The 27,420-nt window shown below is 47.0% G+C and overlaps 1 protein-coding gene across 1 annotated transcript; it reads left to right on the forward strand.

Annotated features, from left to right (window-relative positions):
- The first annotated feature begins 6,473 nt into the window (after nucleotides 1–6,473).
- Nucleotides 6,474–27,198, forward strand: LOC131406824 (pancreatic lipase-related protein 2-like). Its single transcript, XM_058542710.1, has 12 exons — nucleotides 6,474–6,522; nucleotides 9,072–9,226; nucleotides 10,668–10,793; nucleotides 12,599–12,733; nucleotides 13,413–13,524; nucleotides 15,277–15,396; nucleotides 16,596–16,715; nucleotides 19,096–19,214; nucleotides 21,228–21,357; nucleotides 23,504–23,615; nucleotides 24,511–24,678; nucleotides 27,060–27,198. Exons 1-12 carry the CDS (start codon nucleotides 6,474–6,476, stop codon nucleotides 27,121–27,123), a joined length of 1,410 nt encoding a protein of 469 aa, XP_058398693.1. The 3' UTR covers nucleotides 27,124–27,198.
- The last annotated feature ends 222 nt before the right edge of the window (nucleotides 27,199–27,420 follow it).

Genomic DNA, 27,420 nt, shown 5'->3' on the forward strand with positions numbered 1-27,420 from the left:
GTGGAGCATTGGGCGCCTGGACCTGCAGCAGTGCTCCTTAAGGTTGGCTTCATGCTCACCCAACCCAGACCCTATACACTCACCTCAAGGTGCATGAGGCTGGCCCTGCCCCCAGGGCATCTGGGGCTCAAGGGACCAGCCAAGGCACGCTCAAAGAGTGCCAGGTGTGCTCCATCCTAACTGCAAACCAGAATCACCTGAGAGCTTAAAAAAAAAAAAGGGACATCCCAGGTCCCACCCTGACCAATTCAATAACAAGCCCTCAGGTGATTCTCTCGTGCAGCTCGTGAAGCTCCGCCATGATACTCAAACAGGAGTCTGCGGCTCCCAGGCCTCCAGGGGCACTCTTCTCTGAGAATTTATTAATTTTGTGTTTTCATTTTAACGATAATCCATTTTTTTAACCAGTTGAAGAGACGAAGTTTTCTCTTGGTTGTGGTAACTTGCAGTAAGAGTTTTGTTTCCTGAGTTGATGTGGAATAAAATGAGGTTAGTGGGACGGTAACAGGGGCTTGTGAGGATTTTTAGCAAGGATGATGACCATGTATTTACTCAGGTCTGAGAAACCTTGCAGAGTGTGATCTGGGACTGAAAATATGCAGGAGATGTCCAGTGGCACAGCTTTGAGAGAGCAGAGAGAGTTCGTCCCAGAAGCTGCAATGGAGGAGAAAACATGGCCGGGAAGAGCAGGGAGGGGTGGAGGAGGAAGGAGCCTCTTGGGGTGAGGACCTTGGGGGGATGGAGACACAGGCGATGGCCTTGGCAGGGGGAACCACAGGTGCAAAAGCTCAGAAAAGGGAAAAAGCAGGTTCATTTCAGAGCTGTGAGTCCTTCTATCTAAGCAGTTATGGGGTGGGAAGGCACTGAGGCCGTGGCAGAAAGGAAGCTGGGCAGAGGCCATGTGGTAGCCTTGTTTGTTTGCTCTGGCTGCCATAACCAAGTACTGCAGACCAGGTGTCTTACACGTAGAAGTATCACTCTGATCTCTGCCTTCAAATTCACATGGCATTCTCCCTGTGCATGTGTCTTTGTCCAAATTTCCCCTTTTTATAAGGTTCCAGTCTTATTGGATTAGGACCCACCCTAATGACCTCATTTTACCTCTGCAAAGACCCTATTTCCAAATAAGGTCATAATCTGAGGACCTGGGGGTTAGAATGCCAACATATCTTTTCAGGGGGACACAATTAAACCCTTAACATGGCCAACCTTGCATGCCTGGCTTAGGAGTTTGGACTCCACCTAAATTCTGACCCCTCTCCACCCAATACCCCTAAGTCATTGTCTTTAGATAAAGCCCAAATTACATAGCCTGCATACAAGCCCTTCTCAATGGGCCTTTTTCCTCGTAGTGCTTTTGATCATTCGTAATTATGTATTTACGTGTAGGCCATCAGTGCCTGTGCCCCATGGGACCATCAGTGCCATGAGGGCAGGGAAAGAGGATGTTCTGTTCATTTCAAGGCTGGAAGAGCGTTCAGGACGTTGCAGCCACATAAAAATGAGCGTAAATGAGTGAACAAACAGGTGCAACATGCACCTGAGGGCATCGAGGAGCCACCCACAGGATTAAAGCTGGGAAGGTGCTCTGGGGGAGGCTGATGTGGAGGGGGGATGCAGTGGCCTAGAGAGAGGTGCTGCCAGCCGCTCAAGGGCAAGGGCACGGGGAATGGAGGGGAGCAGACAGATAAAAGAGGTGTTGAAGGTGAGGAACAAACAGGTTTCAACAGGCCTCGGGGTGCAGGAGGCGGAGGACCCAAGCCACCCCCCTCCCCCGGGCAGCTGCTGTGCCAGCTGGCAGGGCTCCCCCAGGCCCTGACCTTGTCGCCTGCTAACATGTGGCAGGTGAATGACTTTTCCCACGGGTGCTGGCCTTCCCTTCCTTCCCAGGCAGACAGCTGGCAGAACCTCAGGTCTTCTTGGTGCCCCCAGAGAGGAGAGAGGAGCTGAGCTGGCTCTATCACAAGCAGACAAGTGGCAGGCAGCATGGAACTCTGCTGGCCTGCCTTGGGCCACCTTGTCAAAGAGACCAGGCTCTGGACTGCAGCCAGTGAGTCTGCCCCCAACCACTGGTGACTGTAGCAGGGGTGCTGAGCCCTCCTTGGAGGGCGGCTTGGTGCAGGGATAATGTTCCTAAATTGGCCAGGAGTCCACCCACTTTACAAGTCAGCGAACTGAGACCTACAGAAGGAGAGAGCACCACAGTAGGAGGTGGAGCCTTAAGATCAAGGCCTACTCTTCCATTCACCCTTGAAGTAAGCCTTTCAGAACCTCTGTTGTCTTGGCTATGAAATGGGACTTTACAAGGCACTCTATTTCTTGAGCATTTTATAGCTATAAGAGCTACAATTTGGTCACTGTCATTCTCTCAGGACACCTTTTGAACCAACACCACCTATTTGTTTCCCATACCCAACTCTCTCTCATGGCCCTCACTCCTGTGCTTGATATTGTATTCCCCAGATGTGTTCGTTCAGCTTTTTTCTCATTACCTTGGGCATTGTCATCTCTTGGGTGATTTCTTATCCTATTTAAAAGGGGGTGTGGGTGGTGTGCTCCTTCGGGGTGACTCTTGCTTGAATAGAAAGGTGGTGTTCTTTCTGTAGGCTGCAGTTTCCAAAATTTCTTGTAGGATCCCCATTTTGAAAACAACCTTAGATGTAGACCACCTAAGTCAATCCTTACCTGATGCTTGACTTCTGTCCACCTCTACTCAAGTTGTGATGTCATCCATATGAGGCTGGGGGCTCACTCCCCACCAGCAAAGCCCTATTCCATTTTCCAATGATTGTAACCTTTGGAAAATTTTCTCTTATATTGAGCTAATCTGCCTCAGTGAGTCCCTTGAGAACAGGGGTGACCATGACCTGCCCCTTGGCATTTGCAACAGAACCTCATGACCTGACAATAACTAGAATTGCTTCTTGCCTAAACAAACTATAACCTTCCCCCTACTTTCCAGCTCTGCCCTTTGGGGTAGCTGTTGACCAGATGAAATACTACTGGCAACTCAGGTGAGAAGGATTCCCTGATTCCTTGACTAATCTGTGGCTAGAACCAGGAAAGCATGGATGATGGGACCCACAGATTATCTGAAAGTGTCTTACTAAACCTTTGGCAAAAGCTACAATCAAGTTACAGAATGGGTTGGCTGCTATTAGTATGGGTGGCAAAACCAAAATCCAAAGAACTACACAATCCAAAACTGTCTCCTAAAATAAGGACAGAAATCCTCATTAGGAATACTGAGTTGAGAAAGGAAGGTGGCCAAGGCCTAGCTAATCCCCCCAGATGGACCACAGGCCTCTAAACCACTGTGACCATCCTCTTTCAGGGGGAGTCCAGTGGCCAGCTGTACCTGTCAGTGTCCCAGTGGCAAAGAGATGGCCCACTCAAAGGGCTGATCAAAGAGACTATTTACAGAGGTGTGGATAGGGTTCTGGGACTCACCAGGGGTGGTGAAGCACCCAGGGATTAGCAGCAGCTGGAAGCTCTGACTTCCTTGTGTCCAGAAGCATCAAGGGAGGGAGCCGTTATGAGAATCTGGAAAGAGCTGGGGCTATGGGAGAGAGCTGCGGCCCTCAGGAGAGAAATGCAGACATGGCCCAACCACAGCACAGAAGGGAGGGAGCCTGGGAAGAAATACTCCTGCCTATCCCTCCTCCCACTCCCTGATCTCCCGGAGGTGCCTCCCATTGGCTGAACCCAACCAGATGGCCAAGGGCAAGTAGCCCAGGGAGGCAGTCCATAGAGGCAGCCTCCAGGGCACAGAGCAGGGAGGAGAAGGCAGGAGAGATGTGGACATTATCCAGCTCACAAACCCAATGAATCATTAGCTTCCAATGTCCCATTCCTTCATCCAGCAAACGTTTATTGATCACCTAGTATCGGCCAGGCACTGTGCTAAGATTTAGTGACACAGAAGTAACTATACAGACCTCGACCCTGCCATCAAGGCAAGATCTAAACTAAACACTGAAATATAATTACCAATTGGGATACATTTTATGAAAGAAAAATTAAGAATGATGATAGATGTAAAGGAAGGTTGGCTCGGCTTTGGGCATTAAGGAAGGCTTCTTGGAGGATGCAACATTCAAGCAGAGCCCTGAGGGATAACTTTCCCTAGACAGGGAAAGAATGAGCATACATGTTTCAGGAAGAGGAAATAGAATATGCAAAGACCTGAGATGGGCATTTTCTAGAGACTACACACGGCCGGTGTGTCCGGAGTTCAGCGAGCGAGACTCCAGGCGAGGAAGTGGGGGAGGCAAGGTCCAGGTAACACTGCACCCTAACGGCCATGGTGAGGAATTTGGGTTTTCCCAAGAGCAGTGGGCAACCACTGGCCCCATATCATGGGTCTAGGGCTTCCATTCAGCCTAATATTGCCGTTCCAGGCTCCTCAGTGGGGTCCTTCATGAGCCTTTGACCTGATCTCCTTCAGCTGCTGGACATCTCCCACGGCAACACTAGGCTTTGGGGTCATTGAGGCATAGGCAACCCCGCCCAGCTTCATCATCACTTTACCAGTTCCACAAACTTTGACTTTTCTTGAGCCCATTCAAGATAGGGAAGTTCATTCCTTGGCTTCCTTCCGCTGCATACTGCTCAGCTCCAGCCTCAGAGTTCTCAGAAGGGAGTTTCATTTAAAAAAAAAAAGAAGAAGAAGAAGACATTTTTCTATACTTGAAACTTCAGGAAATTGCTGACAACCTCAGTGCTTCTGGGATTGGTCAAAAGGCAGGCGTGGAATGTGGAGCAACTGGAACTCTCACCAAACTGCCGCTGGGAGTAACTCAAGGGCAATCATTTTGGAAAAGTGTTTGGCAGCATCTCTTAAAGCTAAGCATGCACATACCCCAGGACCCAGCAATGCTACTCCTGGGTGTAAACCTGAGAGAAATGAGTGCATATGTTTACCAAAAAACTTGTATTAGACTAGAATGTTCCAGCAGCATCATCCATAGTATTCCCAAACTAGAAAGAACCCACATGTCCACCAACGCAGAATGGGTAAACCAACTGTGATATATTCACACAGAAATATATAAATATAACACAGCAATAAAAAGGAACTAATTACTGACACGTGCAACAACATGGATGAATCTCAGAAATATGTTGTACGTATTAAGCAAGACACTAAGGAGCACATACTATATAATTCCATTTATATGCAGTTCTAGAACAGATCCAATTAACCTGGTGATAGGAATCAGAGCATTGTTATAGGGCAGGGGGAGGTGGTTGAAGGATTATGAGAGAAACTTCTGCTGCTGGAAATGTTTTATATCTTGATCTGGGGCATATACATAGGAGTATACATTTGTCAAAACTCATTAAAATGTACTAAGTTTAAACTCAAGATTTATGCACTTTGGTGTATCAAAGTTACCCATCAATTTAAAGAATGGCAGGGCGGCATCTGGCTGTTCACCCAAGTGCTCCTCGTAGCTGTGAAGGAAGGAAAAGACCTCCACCTTATCTCCAGCTCCAAGTATAGTCGATGCGGCTCAGAAATGCCTTTAACATAGACTGTATTTTTTCTAAACAAAGCTATATTTGAACAGTGTTCATTTTATTCTTTTGAGCTTCTCGCTTTAAAGGGTTACCTTTGTTTTTATTCTCTGTCTAGGTTCTTTGAAGGGCTCCTCTCCACCCACCCCACCCCAAAGTAAACAAGGCATGTGTCTTCATACCCAGGCACTTGCACTGCACGGCGAGTCTTTAGACTCCCATCCCTGCACAGCTCTGCCGGTGATGACAGGACAACAAGACAGGGTTTGGGGTTTGGGGTTTGGGGTTTGTGTTTCCGATGGGATTTTGAACAGGAGGCAGCACAGCTTGGTGTTTCTCTGTTATCACCCAGGGAACACAATCTTTTGGCAACCAAACCTGTAGATTCAGATTAACAGAGCCCTTTCCCATCCCCAAAGTCGGTTTCCTTTCCTCGAATCTCACTTTATAAACAGTGTTGCTCCCCGGCTGAGCGGGCCGTATGTGTTTATGATAACATAGGTTGAAAGCACGCCCGTGCAGAGCCCTGTCTAGCCTTCCCGTCCTCCCTCTAAGGAGTCCAGAGGATAAAGCCGGGTTACAAAAGGCTGGGGCCAACCCGCTGGGCTGCAAGTGGAAGCTCTGGTGCTGCACAGTAAGTCACCCCCACGGGGGCAGGGAGCTTGGCAGGGCTGGGGCTGCCAGAGGGATGTGGTCCGGAAGTGGGGAACCACTGCAGTGGGAAGACCCTGAGTCCGGGTCTGAGAGTGGTGCTGCCCAACTCCCTGTGTGCGGGGAGGCCTCAGCCTCAGGGTCCCACCTCGAGGAATAGCCCCGTGCCGCCCAGGTGCTGGGCTTCTGTTTCACTCACTGTCCCGTGTGCTCCGGGGCTCCTGCCCTGGTGGGTTCTGCTACTGCCAGCCTCATACCCATGCCGGTGGTATCTGTGCATGTCTGTGTTTTCATCCACATAGATGCTGCCCTCTTGGACCATCGGCCTTCTCCTGCTGGCCACAGTCAGAGGTGAGGATGCTGTCATTATCCCTTTGGGGAGAAAGTGACTATGCCTGGGCTGGCCTTTGGGTGAGGCAGCTAGAGGCATCATCATCATCATCATCATCATCATCATTAATAGCATTATCATTATTTCAAGAAAAACAACAATCGCCACCATTCGGGGAGCATTGACTCTGTGGCAAACACAGGGCAACGTGCTTGACAGGGATGATCCCGGGTAATCCTCGTGCTCTGTCCCATTCCTCCTGCGAAGGCTCTAGTGGCTGTGAGGTGGGGAGAGGGGGCAGAGGTGGAAGGCAGCTGGGGCAGGTAGAGAGCAGGATGTTCTTGTCAGGCCCCCACACCCTCAGTCCCTTGAGTGGACAAGTGCATGTCTGCAGACTAAAGCCCCACGGATGTGATGCGCCTGAGAACTCCTGTCCTGCCAGGTCTGCCAGAGCCCTCCTGCCCACGGCCCCCCTTTCACTCCTCTCACAGTTACTGTCTCCATCTCTCCAGCTCCAATCTGACCCTCTCCTCTGGCTTCTGTCCAGAAAGGATACAGACACAGATATCCAAGGTCTACTTGTCCTCAAACAGAAATCACCTCCCTTGCCACCAAAGCCCCCTTGAGCTCCCAGCCTGCTTACTTCCCATCCCCCACCTCGTCACAGGTAGACCTCACAGATGCACTCGGGAGTCTCTTTCCCTCCCTGCCTCACCTCCTCCCATCACTCAGAATCCCTCACTGCCTGGCTTGGCCCCCCCTAAACGCTGCTGGGGCTTTCTTCTGCATCGCGACTCCTCCGTCTTGAGTCCTAGCCTTGTCCCCAGTCCACTTCTGCATTCCCTTCCATCTTGGCCGTGCAGCAAGACCCAGATCCTGACAGCAGAGCCTGGGTGGGTCCGGCTGCTCCTCCAGGCCTTTCTGATCCCCCTGGTCTCCTGTGCTGATCTGCCGCCTCCTCCTGCCCCAGACTTGGGCGCTCCCAAAGGTCACTCCCAGGCACTCTCCTCATCTTTCTCTTCCTCAGGGCTTCCGCTTTGCCCAGCCTCTGGTCACCCCCTATCCCCCTCCAAGTTCCAGGCAGCTCCAGCAGGCCCTCCCATCGCACCTCAAATTCACTTGTCCCAAACCAGGCTGGAATATCACCCCCTTAATTTCCACTGTCATCTGAAGTTAGAATGCCCTTTACCTCTTCAGTCCCACCGCCCTGCACTGCCCCACCCCCCGCTGGCCTCTCCCAAGCTCTCCTGCCTCTGAGCCACCTACACTCGCTCCCTGAAACACCTTCATGAAGCACAGCCCCCAGCCCACCCTCCAACACTTCCCTGCCATCCACCACCAGCCCAGGTGTCTCAATCTGGCCTTCGAGCCCCTGCGTTAACCTCTGAAGCAAGCCTTGCTTTTTCCTCCTACAGCCCTTCCTCCAGGACTCTTCCTGCTTCCCAGAATGCATTCTCCATTAGATTTCCTCTCTTTCAGGGCAGGGTTTGTACCTGATTTGTCTTTTTGCCTCCTCACTGCCGAGCTTTATTCCCAATTAAACTTCTCAGGTTCCAATCCTGGCTCTACCATGGCTGTGACCTTGGGCAGCATACTTTGTCTATGCCTTGGTTTCCTTATCTGTGAAACAGGGGTAATGCTAATCCCTTACTTACGGGGCTGTTTTGAGGCTTAAGTGGGACTACACTGGTAAAGCACTAGTGTGGTATTTAGCACGTACTAAACAACAAATATTAACTACTACCAGTTTTTGAATGAATGACCAATATTTGGCACCATCAGTTTAGGAGTTGAGGAAGTCTAAGAGAGAAGACCCATTGTAATCCTCTGGATTTGACTTTGTCACCCTCAGTGACCCTCTCCTGTGAAAACGTGGACCAGAGAAAGGACCCTCAGATTGACACGTGGTTATTTGGGTCATCAGTTGCATGTCATGAGCCCCTACTACATGCAGTATGATGCAAAAATAAATCATCCCTGTTCTTAAGAAATTTACCTTTTCGAAGAACAACAGGGAAAATCTGAAATGGTAGAGAATAATTTGGGAGAAAAATGCACATAAAAGGATGACATGAAGACATGCAAATTGGACAAATACCCACGAATGCCTCCTATGTGCACGGCCTGTGCTTGACGTACTGGAGATGTCAGCGCGAACGAAGAAGCATCTGTGCTACAGAATTCTTAGGCACTTGATAAATACTTGATGCTTGATGAATATATGTAAAGGGGCCAGGAGGTAGTTTTAAAGCAGAAGGTTCCCAGGAACTCTTAGCGATTCCCCACTTGCCCTGATGATAAGGGTACTTATTAAACACCAGAACCTCTGAATCAGAATCTCTGAGGGCGGGGCCTGGGAATGTGTATGTGCAAGACACACATTCACTCCCAGCCCCCAGGTGACTCTTAGCACCATAGAAGTTTGGGGAACACTTACTGGCAAAGACCAAGACCACCATTGGCCTTAGCCAGCCCTGGGCTGACCCTGAAGAGTCCTCCTGCAGCTGAGATGACACTGCTCCTTTTCAGAATCTCGTAAGTGTCCTGTCTATTGCTCTTCCTGCCCCAGGAAAGGAGACCTGCTATCCACCTCTTGGCTGCTTTTCTGATGAAAAACCGTGGGCCGGGATCCTTCAGCGGCCTTTGAAGTTACTTCCCTGGGCCCCCAAGGACATTGACACCGGCTTTCTTCTGTACACAAATGAGAATCCGAACAACTACCAAGTAAGAGTGGGCATGGAGACCGCATGGCGGTGGATTTGGGTGCCCATACTGGGGCCTTCACACGGTTGCCTAAGGAAAAATTCACTGCCTTGGAACTTTCCGGGTGATGCTCCTTCACCAACGTTAGACCTCGAGCCATCTTAGTTCTCAGGCTCATAAACTCCTATTTGTATCTGATATAATCTATGGCACCCAACCCAGAAACTTACACATTCACACACACACGTGCACAGAACTTCAGGGGCTTCCCAGCACGGGAACCCTGCTCCTGGGAGAAAGGGGCTTTGAGCAGCTTTTATGGAGAAGCCCAGGCCTAGAGTAACCCCAGGAGGGTCTGTCTTTTTCCTGCACTGGGCAGTGGAGGGAGAGAAGCCCTTCAGGGGGTAAGGGTGGGGGGATGTAAATCCTTCCCGAGGAGCTAGAAGATAGGTGGGGAGAAGGGACATTTAACCACAAGAAAGAAAAGGTGAGGAGCCTGGGAGCATCCTTCAGGTTCCAGAAGGCCTGCCAGGCAGAAGCAGGACGGGCTAACTCCAAGTGCTTAGAAGTGACCAGAAGAACTTGCTCAGAATTCAAGCAGCTCGCAGCTCTGGTCCCTGGCAGAGTTTAGAGAGCCAGGTATCTGTCTATTGGTCCCTGAGGTCACCTACTGCGGGATCCTAGGTGACAAATTCCCCACTCAGAGCCCCCAGTGGGAGTCTGCTTGGATGTGGTTGTTGTGCTGTTTTTATTTTGTGATCCTTTTTAGGCATTGTGCCCATGGGCTTGTGGAGGGGGTCCTGAATAGGCCCGTGGGCGTGTAGGGGTCTGTCCTTAAGTCTCACTAGTTGGAGATGCCCTCACAACTCTACTGAGCTGCATCTCCCTCACGCCTGATGCTTCTGATACCTCTGCTGAGGATGATGTTTTTAAATGCATAAAATAAAATACACTGGATTATAAGGAAACCAATTATAGCAAAAAACAGTTATCAGAACATTAAAAAAGATAAATATGTGATATAGTAATATATGTGCTGCTTTATTGTCTCACTAAATAACAAGGTCTATGGGTTGGTCTAATAATCACTGTAATTTAAAATAGTAATGAGTATAAATGACTTTTAAAATATCTGCAACAACTGACATGAACATATCTGTGACTTGAACATATCTGTGACTTCTACTGGTGACAGAGTGTTGCTAAGACTACTGTGGCTTGTTGCCTAATTTCATAATTAACAGAAATGCTATATTTCAGTTAGGGGTTAATGAAAATAGAAAGTCCATGAACTTGGACTTCCTGAATTCTATCCTCAAACCCCCAGTCAGGAACTCCTGTTCTAGCCCGACCCAATTTTACAGGATTTAAACCTGTGACCTCAGTCTTACTGGAACTGGCTCTAACAGGTCTGCGGTTTGGAAAGGCCAACATTCAAATCCATCTTTTCTAATTACACCAGCTGATCACTGCCACCGACCTAGCCACCGTCGAGGCTTCAAATTTCCAGTTGGGCCGCAAGACACGCTTCATCATCCACGGCTTCATAGACAAGGGGGAGGACAGCTGGCCGTCAGACATGTGCAAGGTAGGGGTCCACCCTCCTCGCCACTCCCTGGTGAGACCAACACCCAGCACACAGATTCAAACACTGCAGCCCCAATGCCCCTGAGACTGAGAAAGAAAATACTTCAGGAAGAGATGGGTCCTTCCTTCAACCACCAAGGAAACACCTTGGTGGGTTCTCAGGGGCAACCATTGTCAAGCTCTCCCAACCCACCAACTTTTAGCCAACCACCTCCTCTTGAGGCTGAAGAGACCCAGAGTCCAATCAGAAAGTCCCAGACGTGGAGACTACAGCAAATTTCCTGGCATTTGTCTCTGTTGGTTTACATCAAACCCTGCGTAACATAAAAACACTTAAAATTTACCGTCTAAGCACAGTTATCAAATAGAACTTTCTGTAATGACGGAAATGTTCTATATCTGTGCTGTCTACATCAGGAGCCACTAGCCACCTGTGTTTATTGAGCACTTGAAATGTGGCTAGTGTAACCAAAAAACTTAATTTTAAATTTTATTTCATTTTGATTAATTTTAAATAGCCACATTTGGCTAGTAGCTACAGTATTGGATAGTGTGGCTCTAAAATTATCATGAATATTAGTAGTGAATTATTATTTGTAACATCCGTTTCTCGAGCACTTATTATGAGCCTGACACTGTGCTAATCGCTTCAAGTCCTTGTCCCATTTGACCCTCCCAGCAATGCTGTAAGGAAGATATAGATATTGTTCCCATTTTACAGATGAGGAAATGAAGGCACAAAGAAGTTCAATACTTGCCCAAAGTCAAATCCAGAGGTGGAATGCAAAACCAGGTCTTCTGTCCATAAGACACCATAATCCTGTGTGTCTACAGATTTACCCTGTAGGAGATACCTACTCTTAGGGCCTTGGTCTCCTGCAATAGACCTCCAGCAGCTTCTGCCTAAGGGTTCTCTGATCCTCTTGGTGTTGGGGTGTTTACACATGCCCCCTGAGTGCCAGAAGGAGGCTGTGTGAACTTAGATATGAGAGAATTGGGGGTATGCTGTCCACCATGATGCCCTGGCCTCCACCCAACTGCTTCCCATCTCAAATCAAGGTGCAGTCTAGGGCATCCCAAAATGAACAAAGGATATGGAGTGGCCTTTTCTGACGTTTATTTTTCCCCCTCAGGGGACCAGTATCTGTGCTTGGGCAGTTGACTGTGGTCATACTGCATGATATAAAAGATGCATGTATTCAGGAGAGTTGTAGTCTACCTCAATCTAAATTTTATCTTATTAAACTTGTCCCTCAATACCTTATATCTCCCACCGAAGCATTGTTCAGAACATAAATGCAGCACCCCTGTGGCTTCAGCTATCTACTGCAAGGGCTGCCAAACTTTTCCTGTAGAGGACCAGGTAGCAAATATTTTAGCATTTGTGGGCCATGGTTTCAACTCAACTCTCTTGTAGCTCAGAAGCAAAGATAGACAATATATAAACAAATGGGTGTGGCTGTGTTTCAATAAAACTTTATTTATAAAAGCAGGTAGATTTGGCCCTCAGGTAATACTTTGCTAATCCCTGATCTAGTAAGTGACCTTTCAGACCTGGTGGTGTCAATAACCATCTGTAGGATCTTAGACAAGTCACTTACTCCATTCCGGGCCTCAGTTTCCACATCTGTTAAGTGAGGATAAGTAGACCCAGTTCATAGTGATGTGGTGAGGATCAAGACAAGTGTGAAGAATATTAAAGCTCTGACACAAACTGGATGCTTGATGGATGTGAATTCCTATCTTTGGAGTGTGCAACCTTTGGCTGTTAATAAAGTGGTTTCTCCCCTTGTTTGTCTTCCCCAGAAAATTTTGAAAGTGGAGGAGGTGAACTGCATCAGTGTGGATTGGAGACGTGGAGCCTGGACAGAATATACTCAAGCCGTCCACAACATCCGGGTGGTGGGAGCAGAGATCGCTTTCTTCATTCAAGAGCTGTCGGTAAAACCCTGTCTGGGCCACGTCCTGTGGGTAGGGGCAAGAGACAGAAGCAGGCAAGCACCACCGTTGCACCCAGAGGCAGCCTGGAGACCCGTGGGCAGGGGCAGGGCCTGGAAGCCTGGAAGCCCAAGAAGGGCCTTTCCCAGATGAAGCTGCACCCTTCCTCCCTCTGCATTGTCCTGAAGATCCCCGGTTGTGGGGCCCGGGGCAAACTAACGTCTTTGAGCCTCACTTTCCCCTTTTGAAATAAGCCTCCCTTGCAGGCTGTTGTGGGACTTCTAGAGCAGGCTGGGCTGCTGAGCAGTTCTCAGCCCGTGAGGCAAGGCCCCTTACAGCCTTCCGGAAGGTCATTCTGGAGCGCCCCAGAGTGGAGCCCCACTGCCCACGCTCTCCCCAGACAGGCCCAACCCCTGCCAGGGATGAGAGGAGGGGGCCCCGCGGTGGGGTGTGGGTGGGAGGAGGCAGCGGACGTCCAGTCCCGGCCAAAGCGGCCTGCAGTTGACGCGCTGGCCGCTGGTCAGCACTGTTGCCCCGCGCACCGGCCCGTCCGCAGGGCTCCAAGGCCGGGTCGCGCTGTCCTGGGCGGCGTCCTGGAGCCGAGTCCCGCCCGCATCCCCGCTCCCAGAGCCGGCGCGTCCCCACCCGGTCCTGTGGGACCTGACGCGTCATCCCTCCGCAGACCGAGCTGGGCTACGACCCCGAGGACGTGCACCTCATCGGCCACAGCCTGGGCGCGCACGCGGCGGGGGAGGCCGGCCGGAGGCTGGGGGGCCGCGTGGGCAGGATCACAGGTAGGGGCGCGGGGCCCAGCCCGGGGTGCGCGCGGTGGAGGCCGCGCCTGGGCAGTTCCTACGGCCAAGGGCGCCCCTACTGGTCCTCCGGGCACTGATTTTAGGTGATGCCCGGACTTAAATTAAAAAATAATGGTGCATATATTTTCATATGTATTAGAAAGTAATATGATTGTGAATAAAAATGCATTTATAAAAAAATATATATAACCAGCACATTAAACCCATGACTTCAGGGTTATTACTGCCAGAATATGGCAAAGTAAAAAAAGTCAAATGATTGTTTTTTTAACATTAATTCTTCAGTTCCACAAATATTTACTGATTGTCTTTGTGCCAGGCACAGGCAGAAAAGGAAAGTGGCTAGCTGAGACCTGCCACAGGAGGTGCTCGGTAAATACTGAATGAATGAATGAATCACTAGGCAAAATGAATGCACACAAGACATAGACACAGACAACTACTTATTTTGTGCAGCCAAATCAGTATGTAACTTTGGCAAACAGTTCAATTCAACATTTAATGAGGGCCGGCCTCGTGGCTTAGCTGTTAAGTGCGCGCGCTCCGCTACTGACGGGCCAGGTTCGGATCCCGGGCGCGCAGGGACGCACCGCTTCTCCGGCCATGCTGAGGCCACGTCCCACCTACAGCAACTAGAAGGATGTGCAACTATGACATACAGCTATCTACTGGGGCTTTGGGGGAAAAAAAGGAGGAAGATTGGCAATAGATGTTAGCTCAGAGTCAGTCTTCCTCAGCAAAAAGAGGAGGATTAGCATGGATGTTAGCTCAGGGCTGATCTTCCTCACAAAAAAAAAAAAAAATTAATGAATGTCTCCTTTGCTCAGGGCTTTGCTGTACTAGGCATTGGGTGAGGGATAAAGGATAACTGTTCACGTTCACGTAGAATTTTTCGGTTTGCAGTCCTTTGTCCTACATCTTCTCATGGGATTTTTACAGTGACCCTGTAAGGTAGGTGGTGGTTATGTCCGCTCTCCAGATAAGGAAGCTGAAAACTCAGAGAGGACGGGCATCTGACCTTGAGCAGAGCCGGGGCTGGAATACAGGTCACTGAGTCCTGTGTGCCATGCCCCTGCCACCCTCTGCTTCCCTTTGAAGATGAACTAGGCACAGCCTCTGCTTCAGGAAATCCAGTTTAGTCCAGGAGGCAGACAACTGAGTAGCAAATAAAATTCAAAGCAGAATTAGTAAATGCAAAAGAATCCTGTGCAATGTGGATGGAATGGACTGAGAAACGAGAAGGTAAATCTTCCATGAGGAGGTGGTGCTTGAGCCAGGTCTTGGAGGGGAAAGACTTAGATGAGAGGAGAATGTGGGGAAGTGAGCCTCAGGCTGGGGACAGCATAAGCAAAGACACAGAGGGATAGACTGTGCAGGGCTCCGGGACCGGGAAGGAGCTGGGCAATCCAGGGAGCTTGCAGTCTTGGAGCGCAGTGGCCAGGTAGTAACATGTGTGAGGGAAAAAAAGAAAAGGGAGATGAGGGGCCAGGGGTACCACTGGATCCTCCATGGAGCCCAGGCACTGGGCATTTCTGGATGTTCTTTGATAGGCAATGACCCCACTTGCAGCCTGTCTGTCCCAGCCTCTCTCTCCCAAGCAGACCAGAAGCTGCAGACACAATTCCTCAAACCCTGGCTGCTGGAGTATGGGGCCCTTTGCCCAGGAACCCCCAGGATTCTGTGGGTACAGGGGTTAGATCCTGGGTCTACTGTCTACCTCTCCCCTTTCAGGACTGGATCCAGCAGAGCCGTGCTTCCAGGGCACACCTGAGGAGGTTCGCCTGGACCCGTCTGATGCCATGTTTGTGGATGCAATTCACACAGATTCTGCTCCCATAATTCCTTTCCTCGGTGAGTTCCTCATTCTGCCTCATGGTGACTAGCTATGACTGATGACAGTGAGTCTAGGCAACCTCCCTCCCCCCTTGACATACACATACTGCAGGGGTGGTATTCAAAATGATTAATCACAGCAATAGCTTGGGCACCAACCAATTGGAATGGGTGCCAGCCACAAATAAACAGGCAGTACCGTGCCAGTGGTATCAGCCTGCAGCCCCAGGCAGAACAAAAAACTTCTACAGCCTGTGGAAGGTTGTCGCTCAGTCTTCAAACCCTGCATCTTCCCTAGTCTGCCAATATCCAGAGTGGCAGATGTGTTCATTACTGATGCTTGACCTGTACTTGCAAAATTCAGTTAATTTTTGAAATTTTTTCTTACTTTTTTTGCCAAAGCTTTGGTTACAGTTTGTTTTACGGGAGATTAAATATATCCTTTTCTTTAATTCTTCTAAAATCAACATTTTTTTTCAATATTTTCTTATACAACCACTCATGAAATGTGCCAATAAAGGATATGTTTTTAATAATAATGATGATGATGATATCACTTATTGAGTGTTTACCATGTCTATATGGAACATTTTGTACTCATTAGCTCATTAATCATTGTAACAATTCTAAAAAGTAGATATTATTGTTACCATTTCATAGCTGAAGAAACTAGGGCTAAACAATGTCAAGTAATTGCCTAAGATCCTGGAGTCTGTAGGTAGATCACAGGTCTGTGTGCTTCAAAACCCAAAGCACCTAGCCATTTTGCTGGGCTCTTGAAATAACAATATAATGTTATGTTCTCTCCATATAACAATATAACATAGAAATCAAATTTTTAACATTTATTGAAAGTAATAAAAATTGCAGCAGTCCTGATATGTGTCTACTGGTGAACAGTGGTATCAGGGCATACAAGTATTGTTCAGGGTGTCTCCAAGACAGACAGGCGACAGTCACACATACAAATACACATGTGTGCATACTCACCCAGAGCCTCCCTTCCCCCTCATCTCACTTCCTCTGCTATCTCCTTGTCCTTGGCAAGTGCTCATCTCTGAGAACTTTCTGCAGAGACAGAGACAGAGTGGCCATGCTCGGGGAGAATTTGCCAAGAAGACTCTCACTCTGGTTGCAACAAGTTGACACTCTCTGTGGCCACCACCTCACTTTGAGACCACTTACCTCCCTGCTCACCTCTCCTTCCAATGTTTCAGGTTTTGGAATGAGCCAAAAGGTGGGCCATCTGGATTTCTATCCAAATGGAGGAAATCAAATGCCTGGATGTCAGAAAAATATCCTTTCAACCATCATTGACATAAATGGACTATGGGAAGGTACGTAAGTAAGAAAAGGAAGACAGCAGCTGCGTCCCTTGGGGAGAAAACAGGGTGTGTGGTCTGGCCTTCATAATACTGAATGTGCCGCCACTTATGGAGTGCGTTTTCTGTGCCAGGCATTTTCACAACAAAGTCGTGAGATAGTTACTCTGATTAGCCCCATTTTACAGATGAGGAAACTGGGGTTCAGCAAAGTTATAAAACTTGCCCAAGGCCACCCTAGATTGAAGCCCAATTTCTGGCTGCAAAGCCCAGCCTCATGCCCCAGCCTGTGCCACCTCCCCCCATTATCAGGATGCTGAGATCTGGCCTGCACTGACACACTGGCAAACACCCAGCCCTGGCTTTGGCCCGCATCCTCCTTCAGTGCCTGCTCCTTGAAGAACTACAGGGTGTAAGCAAAGATTTGAAGGGCTTTGACTTCCTTGCCATTTGCTGTTGTCAGGTGCTAGGTATGGAGGGGGACTGCGCTGGTAAGAAGACCAATTGGGGACATGCTGTGTGGATTTGGAGTGCCCGTGCCTGTAGGGGCAGGACCTGAGGTCTGGGGGTTGAGCCTTGTGTGCGTCTGCATTTATCTGAGTTCAGGCTCAGTGCCCCTAAGATCAGGTGACCTAACGCACTGTCTCCATTAGCTGTCCCTTGTTCTGGCCTTTGCTCTATTCCTGTCGCCCCCCCCCCCCCACACTGAAATCAAGCTTCACTCTCCTCTCTGAAAGTGGAGGCGTTGAGTCTGATCATTTCATTTTAGTCTTTGTTTTTCTGAGCTGGTAGTTCCCTGAGGCCAGGGGCTGTGTCGGGGGCATCCCAGCCACCCCAGTACCCTGCTCAGGGCCCAGCCCAGAGCAAACAGAACAGTCCATTACGTTGAGCTGAGTGGCCCTCTGTGGCATTTTAATATTCCACATGCTGATGTTAAAGAGCAGGGTCGATGAAGCAACAGCCAACATCCACCGACAGTAAATGGAGCTTTTACCTCCTCTCTGCTCAGCACCAGGTAACCCCAGGGAAGACGTGGCTGTTCCGCTCCCTGAAAGAACACCAGAGTTACAGTGAGGGCTGCCCCCTCCCAGAAGTGACAAGTGGGGCACACATAATAGCCAGGAGCCCAGTTTTAATTAAAGAGGCAATTGAGAGTGAACAAGCCCATGAACACTGGAGTCTTTCTATTGTGTGAAGCTCCAAGTCACCCAGGCGCTGGGCACTGAGGAGCAATTAAATCCACTTGCTCCTCTATTATGGGATCCCTGGGCAGCAATTTTGGATGAAAGAAACAATTAAGTTCGAAACAGGTTCTGTTGTCTGGTAATGAGAGTAGGTGTGGGGCAGGCAGAACTTGGCTTCAGCTGGAAGTCGCTGGGCCGTCGGGTGCAGTGGAGCTGGGAGTTGTGGAGAGCTAACCCCCTGGGCACAAAGGGGAATGTTCCTTTCTCCATGGGTAGTGGACAAAGCCCACCACACCCCCCAGAAGTGGTCCCAGGTATGTCCAAGGTCACTGTGGGTCACTCCATGGGAAGTTTTGAACCTAGTAGCTGGAGAAATAAACAATTTTCCAAACAAGAGGACTTTGGTTTAAAGGAAAAGATGGTAAATAAGAGTGGCCAGAGGCCACAGTGACCTTGTTCTCTGCTGCTTTTATTTTGTGCCTGGAATAGTAAGGAGGAGGAATTTCTCAGCCTGAGGCCCCAGGCACAGAAAAGCTTAGTTCGTGCAAGAGACCTGTCCAGGGTGGTCCCAAGTTCTCACAATGCAGCCTGTGGGCAGAACACCACCCACAGTGGCATGAGATTGGCCTTCACAGTGACTAGTTTAAAAATGGGAGTGTACTGCCGTCATTTAAGTGTGGAAAGATGTTCATGTGAAAGTCAAGATGCTGGCTTCTCATGAAAAATCAGAAGAACAAGCAATCTGGGCCTTTGACATGCAACCACCATTAAAGGCTGTGTAGGACCTCTTTTAAAAGCTTGTGCTATTCTCTCTCTCTCTCTGTCTCCATTTATATATTTCTCATCCTCTGCCCCCCCAAACCCTCAGCCCTTCTCATTTGTTTCTGTTACATGCGTGGCCCCTGGAGGTTTGGACAAACACGGTTGTTAGAACTTGTCACTCCTCAACACTTGCCTCGCTGAGTCGGCCCTCAGCAAATGGACACAGTGGTGGGGAGAGGAAGTCACCATTACTAAACAAGTCCCCAGATTTCCTACTTGCCTCAGAGTGTGTCAAAGCTGATGATAGAAATTTCTAATTGTGACCGAGGCGTTTTGGAATGCCAACACCCATCTGTGAAATGTGGAGGTGATTCCTGGCTCAGTCAGAATGGTTCAGGCTTCAAAAGTGAAATGCCTTCAGCAAGCTCCCATAGGCTTTGCTTTCTCAGGAACCCAAAACTTTGCGGCTTGCAACCACCTAAGAAGCTACAAGTATTACTCAAGCAGTATCCTCAGCCCTGATGGCTTCCTGGGCTACCCGTGTGCCTCCTACGATGAGTTCCAGGAGGTAGGTCACACCAGAGGCCCAGAGGATATTTTGGTGGTGGCCCTGTGGTTGGTGGTTTTGTCCCTGTGGCTTGGAATGAACAAAGAGCTGTAACTCCACGACCATTGAGAGGAGGTACTGGAAATGCTGAGCCTCAGTGTGCTTCCTCCTGGGAGCCAGGTGGGCAGGAGGGGGACCACACAGACCTGGCTGGGCTGGGCCTTTCTAGATCCCCAACTTTTCATTCTAGAAAATTCCCAATCTACACAGAAGTTGAAAGAAGAATACAATGATTACCTGTACACTCATCACCTAGATGCACCAATTGTTAACATTTTATATGTGTGTGTACGTGTGTGACGAGGTGTGTGTATGTATACTTTTTTCTAAATTATGTGAAAGTAAATTAAAGACATTATGACAATTTACTCATAAATACTTTATCATTCATCTAAGGACAAGATCGTTTTCCTATAGAACAACGTTCAAGAAATTCGACATTGATAAACTAATATTTTCTAATATATGGTCCATATTCAATCCAAATATCCAAATAATGTCCTCTAGATCTATGTCTTCCTTTTTCTTCCTTCCTTCCCTCCTTCTTTCTTTCTTTTCCTCTCTCCTTCCCTTCTTCCCTTCCTTCTCTTTTTTGCGTTGCATCTATTGTCTTGTCTCTTTCGTCTCCTTTAATCTAGAACAGTTCCCCATTTTTTTCTTGGTCTTCCAGGACATTGACAGTTATGAGGACTTCAGGCCAGGTGTTCGGTAGAATATCCTACAATCTGAACGTGTTTGATGGTATCTTTGTAATTCACTGGGTGATTTGGGTCTTTTTCAGTGTATCACAACCAGAGGTATTCATTTAGCCGTGCTTGGTCCCATTAATTGATAACATACAGTTTGATTACTTGGTTAAGGTAAAAAAAATCTGCCAGATTTCTCCATTATAAAAGTACTATTTCCCCTAAGTAATCTGTGAGGTGATGTTTTGCAATCACAAACCAATGTAAAAGGGATGAGTTTCTTACTTTAATTAATTATTACATTAGGGATTGCGAAAGTCGGAAGTTTCAAAATATTTTTTCTCAAAGGGAAAAATAAAAATAGATTTAAATTCACACGTTTTCCTTTCAAAAGTAATTTTGATCTTGACATTCTTGGGTTAAACTAAGGTAAAAAGGACATCATACTCAATCCCCAAGGTCTGTAAATATTCATTGTGTAGCCTTGGTTGTGTCATTATTGTTAGGGCATGGATAACAATACACATAGCCTCCTTCACTTCTCTTGTGCTTTCCAAATTGCAAAATAGTTCTGCACATCATGCAAAATTGATGTGGTGAGTGCAAAGAACAGAGGACCAGTGACACTGTAGCATAAAGTGCTAGTCTGATCTGAAAAGAGCAAACTACCTCCTCCAGGCGCAATTAATGAGCTACCATTCGGAAAGCATCAAATAGGGATCAATTATATAATTCACATTAATGTGAAAATGGTCACAGATCTTCTCTTCCTCTGCTATTTTGAAATAACTTGTTATCTGTCCCACTTACTCCTCCCCAGAGACATCTTGCATTTCCCTTCCATATTGTAATATTACAATTTCCTGGATATGATTTGTCTCCCCAACAGTACTCTAAGTTTTCCAAGTACTTCTTTGGGTACCCTGCAGGGCCTAGTACATTTCTCTACACAAGTCTGAGGATGGATGCATGGGTAGGTGGACACATGGATCAGTGGATGGGTGGAAGAGTGGATGGATGGATGGATGGATGGTTGGATGGGTAGTAGATGAGAAGATGAATGGGGGAATGAATGGATAGATTGATAGTTGGATAGGTAGATGAGATGATGGATAGGGAATGAATGGATAGATGGATGGATGGGTAGATAGAAGAGAGGGTAGATGGAGGATGGATAGGTGTATGGATAGGTAAATAAGAGGATGGATGGGAGGATGAATTCATTGATTAACTGATTGGTTGAGTCAAAGGCCTACTACTAACAAACAAATTATGTTTTTTTCACTAGAGTAGCTGTTTCCCTTGTCCAATTGAAGGATGCCCCAAAATGGGGCACTATGCTGACCAATTTCAGGGGAAAACCAGTGCTGTGGGGCAAACCTTTTTCCTAAACACGGGAGACAGTGGTAACTTTACTTGTAAGTTTCCATTTTACTCATTTAAAAATTCTTGCAAATAATTTTAAAAGGTGTACCAGTCTTATTAGTCAGGATCCTGGGTAGCAACTGACAGAAACTCAACTCCACTCAGCCCAAAAGGGTGTCATGTTCACCCCTTTAAGCAATAATCCTGATCAGTGGAGTAAAGTACAATGAAGTACAGTGGAGTAAAGTACAACCCCAGGCTGGGTTACATGTCCACCCACCCCTGTGGCTGGATGGATGGATCTATTAACAGAATCAGAGGGCAAGCTGGAGCAAAGTCAAGAAGTCAGCCTGTGATCATCTATCATATACCACCTACGCATACACGTGTGCATACATGTATGTGCACACACACTCATACACTGTGTTGGTGTTGTTATTTTGCCCAGTTGCTCATTTAAAAAGTACAAGATAGTAAAATCATCAAGATTTGTTTGTTATAAGTAATATCACATGGTGGCTGAATAGAAGAGCAATTGTTTTCCAAGGGAGTTTTAAATTAAAAAAAAAAAATTTATATAGCACTTAACAAAACACTTTTCATATACAGCATTTCATGTAATCTTCTCAATATATATCACGAAAGAGAACAGTTTGGCAGTATCTACAAAGTCTTATATGTGTATTCCTTTAACCCGGTCATTCCATTTCTCAGAATACACCTTAGGAAAATGCTTGCATGTGTGCATAAGAAGGTATGCCCGAGGATGCTCACTGCAGCATTGTTTTTAATACCAAAAGACTGGGGGGAGAAAAAACCCTAGAAGACCACCAATTGGCAAACAACCAAGTACTGTACATAACCTTTAAAAAGAAGGAGATAGCTCTATGTCCTGAAGAGAGAAAACCTCTAAGGCATATTAAGTGAAAAGGCAAGTAGCGAAACAACATGCAGCACAAACATGCGTCAGTCAGGGTCGCGACAGGAAAGAGAACTCATTCAAGTGGTTCAAAAGAAGAGACTTTATTGAAGGGCCTACTTTGAGACCTGTGGTCAGGGTTAAAGGAACAAAGAAGGGATGCTAAGTCACCCAGAATCCAGTGGCTGCAGATCCAGGAATGGCATGCTCTCATAGGGAAGGGAATTACTGCTAGACACTTGGTACTAGGGCAAGGAGAGAGCAGGGGAGCAAATACCTCCACCTCTCTCCTCCCAACTTCTATGTCCTGCGTAACCCTCTTATTGGCTGAACTCAACCGAAAGCCAGCAGCAAAGATATCTGGTGAGGGTGGCCTTCCAGAACACAGGGCAGGACAGAGAAGGCTGGTGAGTCAGTTTGGAGTAGGGATGGGTGGAGATAATAGGACATACTATTTATGGGAGAGGGAAAAACACTAGATATTCTTTTATATACATATGTGTGTGTGTAAACGCTCAGAGAAAGTTCTAGATCAGAGTTTCTTAACCTCAGCACTATCGACATTTTGGGCTGGATAATTCGTTGTTGTAGGGGGCTGACCTGTGCATTGCCGGATGTTTAGCAGATCCTTGATATCTACCCACTAGATGTCTGTAGCATCCCCCCCCCCGCATTGTGACAACCAAAAATGTCTCCAGATGTTGTCAGATGTCCCCAGGGGTGCACAATCACCCCCGATTGGGAACAATTGGACTTGATTAAGTGTAGAGACCAAACTGGTTACCTCGAGGAAGAACCTGGGATGGAGGTAGATGGTAGAGAGCAAGTAGATGGCGTACGGATGAAAGAGGGTTTAAGTTTTATCTGGGTTGTTTTTCTATTGAGAATAATCCATTGTATGTGAAAATAGCAAAAAACTAGAAGAGAGCAGTAGGTGGTTTATCCAAATGCTGGAACCACAAACATCTCCCTTTCCCTGTGGCCTTTCTAGTGTAGTGATGTCTAGCAAGGTGGTATGCAGGTGCAGTAACAAGCTGCCCTTCATCCATCAGGGCACATGCCTTGCTGTATTGGCAAGAGATTGTGCTGAACTATAATATTTACCTCCCACTGAGTCCCTCGGCCCCACCTAGAATCTGAATTCCTGGGACCCCGAGTTCATTCGAGAAAACCATTAGTCATACCCATGGGGGATTCAGAGCTGGGAACAATAATGCTTCCATGGGGTCATTTTTTCCAACACGATGAGTCAATTGAACTGATTGTATGTCTTTGGACAGGTTGGAGATACAGAGTATCAGTCACACTGGCTGGAAAAAAGAAAGTGAGTGGGTACATCAGGATTGCTTTGTATGGACGTAATGGCAACTCAAAACAATATGAAATTTTCAAGTAAGTTTGATAGTAAAGTGAAATGGCCATACTTTCCATAATAGATTATTCATAAAAGATTGAGCATAAACTGCTTGATAAATCGAGCTCTCTATTATACACACCCATTGAATCCTAGTATGTCAGAGCTAGAAGGAAGTCTTAGCATCTAATTCTGTCACCCCATTTTACATATGAGAAGAGCGAGGCCCAGAGAGAGGGAACTCACTATTTAAAATGGGATATGTGCTAACTCCTTTTGGAATGTCAATCATTGCTTCCCAACTTAAGTTTTATGAATATCAAATTCTCCTTCAGTGAGGCACATTTATACGGCAACTTCCTCCCCTTCAACACACACACTCCATCCCCCATACATGGGGGAAGCCTGAGGCCAGCTTGTTGTTGTGGTAGCATTAGCTCTTAGCTTTTGCTGGACATATGAGGTGCTTGGTAAGAATGTGTTGGATGAATGCATAACTGTTCTGTAAAATTAGATTCTGTTTTGCACTAACTTTTACATAATACTTTTCATGTTAAGTTGAAGTTCTTTGACAACTTCCTATCCTATATATGAGATGCTAACAAATGACCTCTGCTAAGCCACATGCATCTTTAAACATAAGACATTCATTAATTAGTCCTGTAGTGAACTTACAGAGTTAATATGCCACCCCAGATATTTGACTTCCATCTAGGGACAAAGTAGGACAGTAGAAAATCTAGAGCCCACTATTTTTTAAAGGTGTGTTCTTCACAAATACATTTGTGTTTTAACAGCCCCTAGGTGTGTATGAAGTCATTTGAGGTATTTGCAGAAAACCAACAGCAGCCGTTGTTTGGAGAAACAATAGATTGCTATCATCTTATGTATTCGTATATCCAGCTGATATGACATTTATGTCTGCGTTTTCAGAGGATCCCTCCAACCAGATGCAAGTCATATGCTTGACATTGATGTGGATCTCAATGTTGGAAAAATCCAGAAGGTTAAGTTTCTCTGGAATAACCATGTGATAAATTTCTTCCGGCCCAAACTGGGGGCTTCCCAGATCACGGTGCAAAGTGGTGAAGATGGGACTGAGTGCGTATCTTTCATTCCATCTAAGTCTTATTATCTATATTTACCTGTCAGTCTATCTGTGCATCCATCCATCCATCCAATCACCCACCTACCTGTCTACGTATCCATGTACCCATGCATTCATTTATCCCTTTCTGTCCAACCACTTAACCACTTACCTATCCACTTATCCATCCAGATATCTGTGTCCTCATCCTGCTGGTCATCCAGCCATTCATCTACCCAACTATTTATCTCAACTCTCCATCCATCCATCTGATTTACTTTGAAAAATCAAACGTCATTTTCCTTAAGCCAAATTCAATTTAGCTGGAGCAAGGGATCAGTTGTAAGGCATAGATTTGAGAAACAGCAAATATGAGACTGTTTTGTCTTAAACAATAAGGAAAATACCTGGGCAGTACTTCTAGGAAATCTCTGAGTTATTTCAGTCGGGGTGCAGTTACTAGTGTAAATTGGTTTGGTTGGAAACTATGGAATGAGAGGGATCTAGGCTAGTTGGAATCTAGCTCACAGTGGCAAGCTCTTATTCTGAGGGAATAGAATCTTACTTGGTAGGAGTTGGGAGAGGACATAACTGTGTTTAAAATGTGGAAAGAAAGAAGGCCACCTTGAAAGAGGATCACCAGAAAATAAGAGGATGTTAGCATCTGAAGGAAACTTAAATATCACCTTTTAAGTGCTCTCATTTTAAGATGAGGAAAGTGATATTTGGAAAGTCAAGTAACTTGTCGAAGGCTACACAGGGAGACTAGATGGAAGACTATTGGACTTCAAAATGTTTTCAAAAACACACGTCAAGACCTTGCTCAGCTGTATGACAACTGCGCTGGCTGTAAACGGTGATATTCCCAATTGCTTGGTGAGTTGTTGGAAGGATCAGATGTCACCATGGCTGTGCCATTACTTTGTATACTCAAGAGCAGAGCACAAGCATGAGGCACAACAGGGACTTGGACCCAGGTCTTCTGACGTCCAGTCCAGTCCTCTTTCCGCTGGGCCTGTCTGGCTCACACAGCCAGACGTGGAGCTGAGGAGTCCATAAGGCCTTGCAGTGGAATACATTGTGGAACTGTCTGGGTTTCACAGTATTTAGATGAGGGTGGGAGTGGAGTTACTGTTTTCAAGAACAGTACAGCTCACACACTATATATCCCAAACACCGAAGTCCCGACCCCACATAAGATCTCCCTTGTCAAGCTCCCCTTCTGAAGCTGAGCCCTGAGGGAGGGCTGGCTTGGCCAACCATCCCCCTTTAGTTAAAGACACCCCAAGGGTAGGAGGAGGCCGGAAGTGCCCTGCATCTCATGGCTGGGTGGTTGCCCCAACCTGTCCAGGCTCCCTCGGAAGTGACAACCCTCCATGATCTTTTATTTTTAAACATCTTTATTGAGATATAATTCCCATACCATACAATTCACACATTTAAAGTGTACAATTCAATGGCTTCTAGTATATTCACAGAGTTGTGCCATCATCACTATAATCAATTTTAGAACACTTTCATCACCCTAAAAAGAAACCTCATTCCCATTAGTCATCACCAGCTCATCCCCCCATCCCTTTTCTCACCCCTAGGCAACCACTAATCTGCTTTCTGTCTCTATAGATTTTCCTATTCTGGACATTTCATATAAATGGAATCATACAATATATAGTCCTTTGTGACTGGTTTCTTTTACTTAGCATAGTGTTTTCAAAGTTCATCCATATTGTAGCATCTATCAGTACTTTATTCCTTTTTACTGCCAAATAATTTTCTATTATATGGATATACCCCATTTTATTTATCTATTTATCAGTTGATGAACATTTAGGTTGTTTCCACTTTGGGGCTATTAGGATAATGCTGCTATGAACATTTATATACAAGTTTTTGTGTGAGCATATGTTTTCATTTCCCTAGGAGCAGAATTGCTAGGTCATATGATAACTCTCTGTTTAACCTTTAAAGGAACTCCCAGATGTTTTCCAAAGTAGCTGCCCCATTTAACATTCCCAGAAGCAGTGTATGAAGAACTCTCCATGATCTTAGCTCGACAGGGAGCGTCCCCTCTGGGCAGGCTGGGGCGGCCCTGGCCCCTGGACCTCCAGGCCAGGACCAAAGCTACAGGCCCACCAGAGACCCCTTCATTTTGACAATCCTTGGTCTGACACGGCTGCTTCACTCTCAGCACGTTAGGAGCCCACAGCGGGGGGGTGGGGGGGATGCTTTTGAGCGTGTTTGTTTAGTAAGAATCACTTGGACTCTGCCTGGTGTAGTAGAGCTTTTCAGTCAAAGGGGTCTGAATTCCAGGGGGTTGACTAAATGCTGCTTACTCATCTGAAGTCACATTTCCACAAGCAAATGAGCCTCATGCTGAAAATGTTTTCCTCCACAGGTATAAGTTTTGTAGCAGTGACACGGTGCAAGATGACGTTTTACAATCTCTCTACCCTTGTTAAAAATGTGGTGCTTTCTTAGGGCCGGCCTGGTGGCGTAGCGGTTGGGTTGGTGTGCTCCACTTTGGCGGCCCGGGGTTTCTGGGTTCGGATCCTGGGTGTGGACCTACACACCGCTCATCGAGCCATGCTGTGGCAGCGTCCCACATACAAAATAGGGGAAGATTGGCACAGAGGTTAGCTCAGGGCCAATCTTCCTCACAGAAAAAAAAAATGTGGTGCTTTCTTGTATCTTTGTGCTAATAAATTTTTAATGCTCTCAGTTTGATGTTGAGGTGTTAGTTTGACATCATCCATGTT

Source organism: Diceros bicornis, chromosome 6 (assembly GCF_020826845.1).
Source record: "Diceros bicornis minor isolate mBicDic1 chromosome 6, mDicBic1.mat.cur, whole genome shotgun sequence".
NCBI lineage: Eukaryota > Metazoa > Chordata > Mammalia > Perissodactyla > Rhinocerotidae > Diceros > Diceros bicornis.

Bases quoted from the DNA above. Each gene is read 5' to 3' on its own strand.
- LOC131406824 (XM_058542710.1), top strand. From the start codon at position 6,474: ATGCTGCCCTCTTGGACCATCGGCCTTCTCCTGCTGGCCACAGTCAGA. The intron at 21,358-23,503 runs GTAAGTTTCCAT...GTCTTTGGACAG, and splicing joins AGACAGTGGTAACTTTACTT to GTTGGAGATACAGAGTATCA. The intron at 23,616-24,510 runs GTAAGTTTGATA...CTGCGTTTTCAG, and splicing joins AAACAATATGAAATTTTCAA to AGGATCCCTCCAACCAGATG.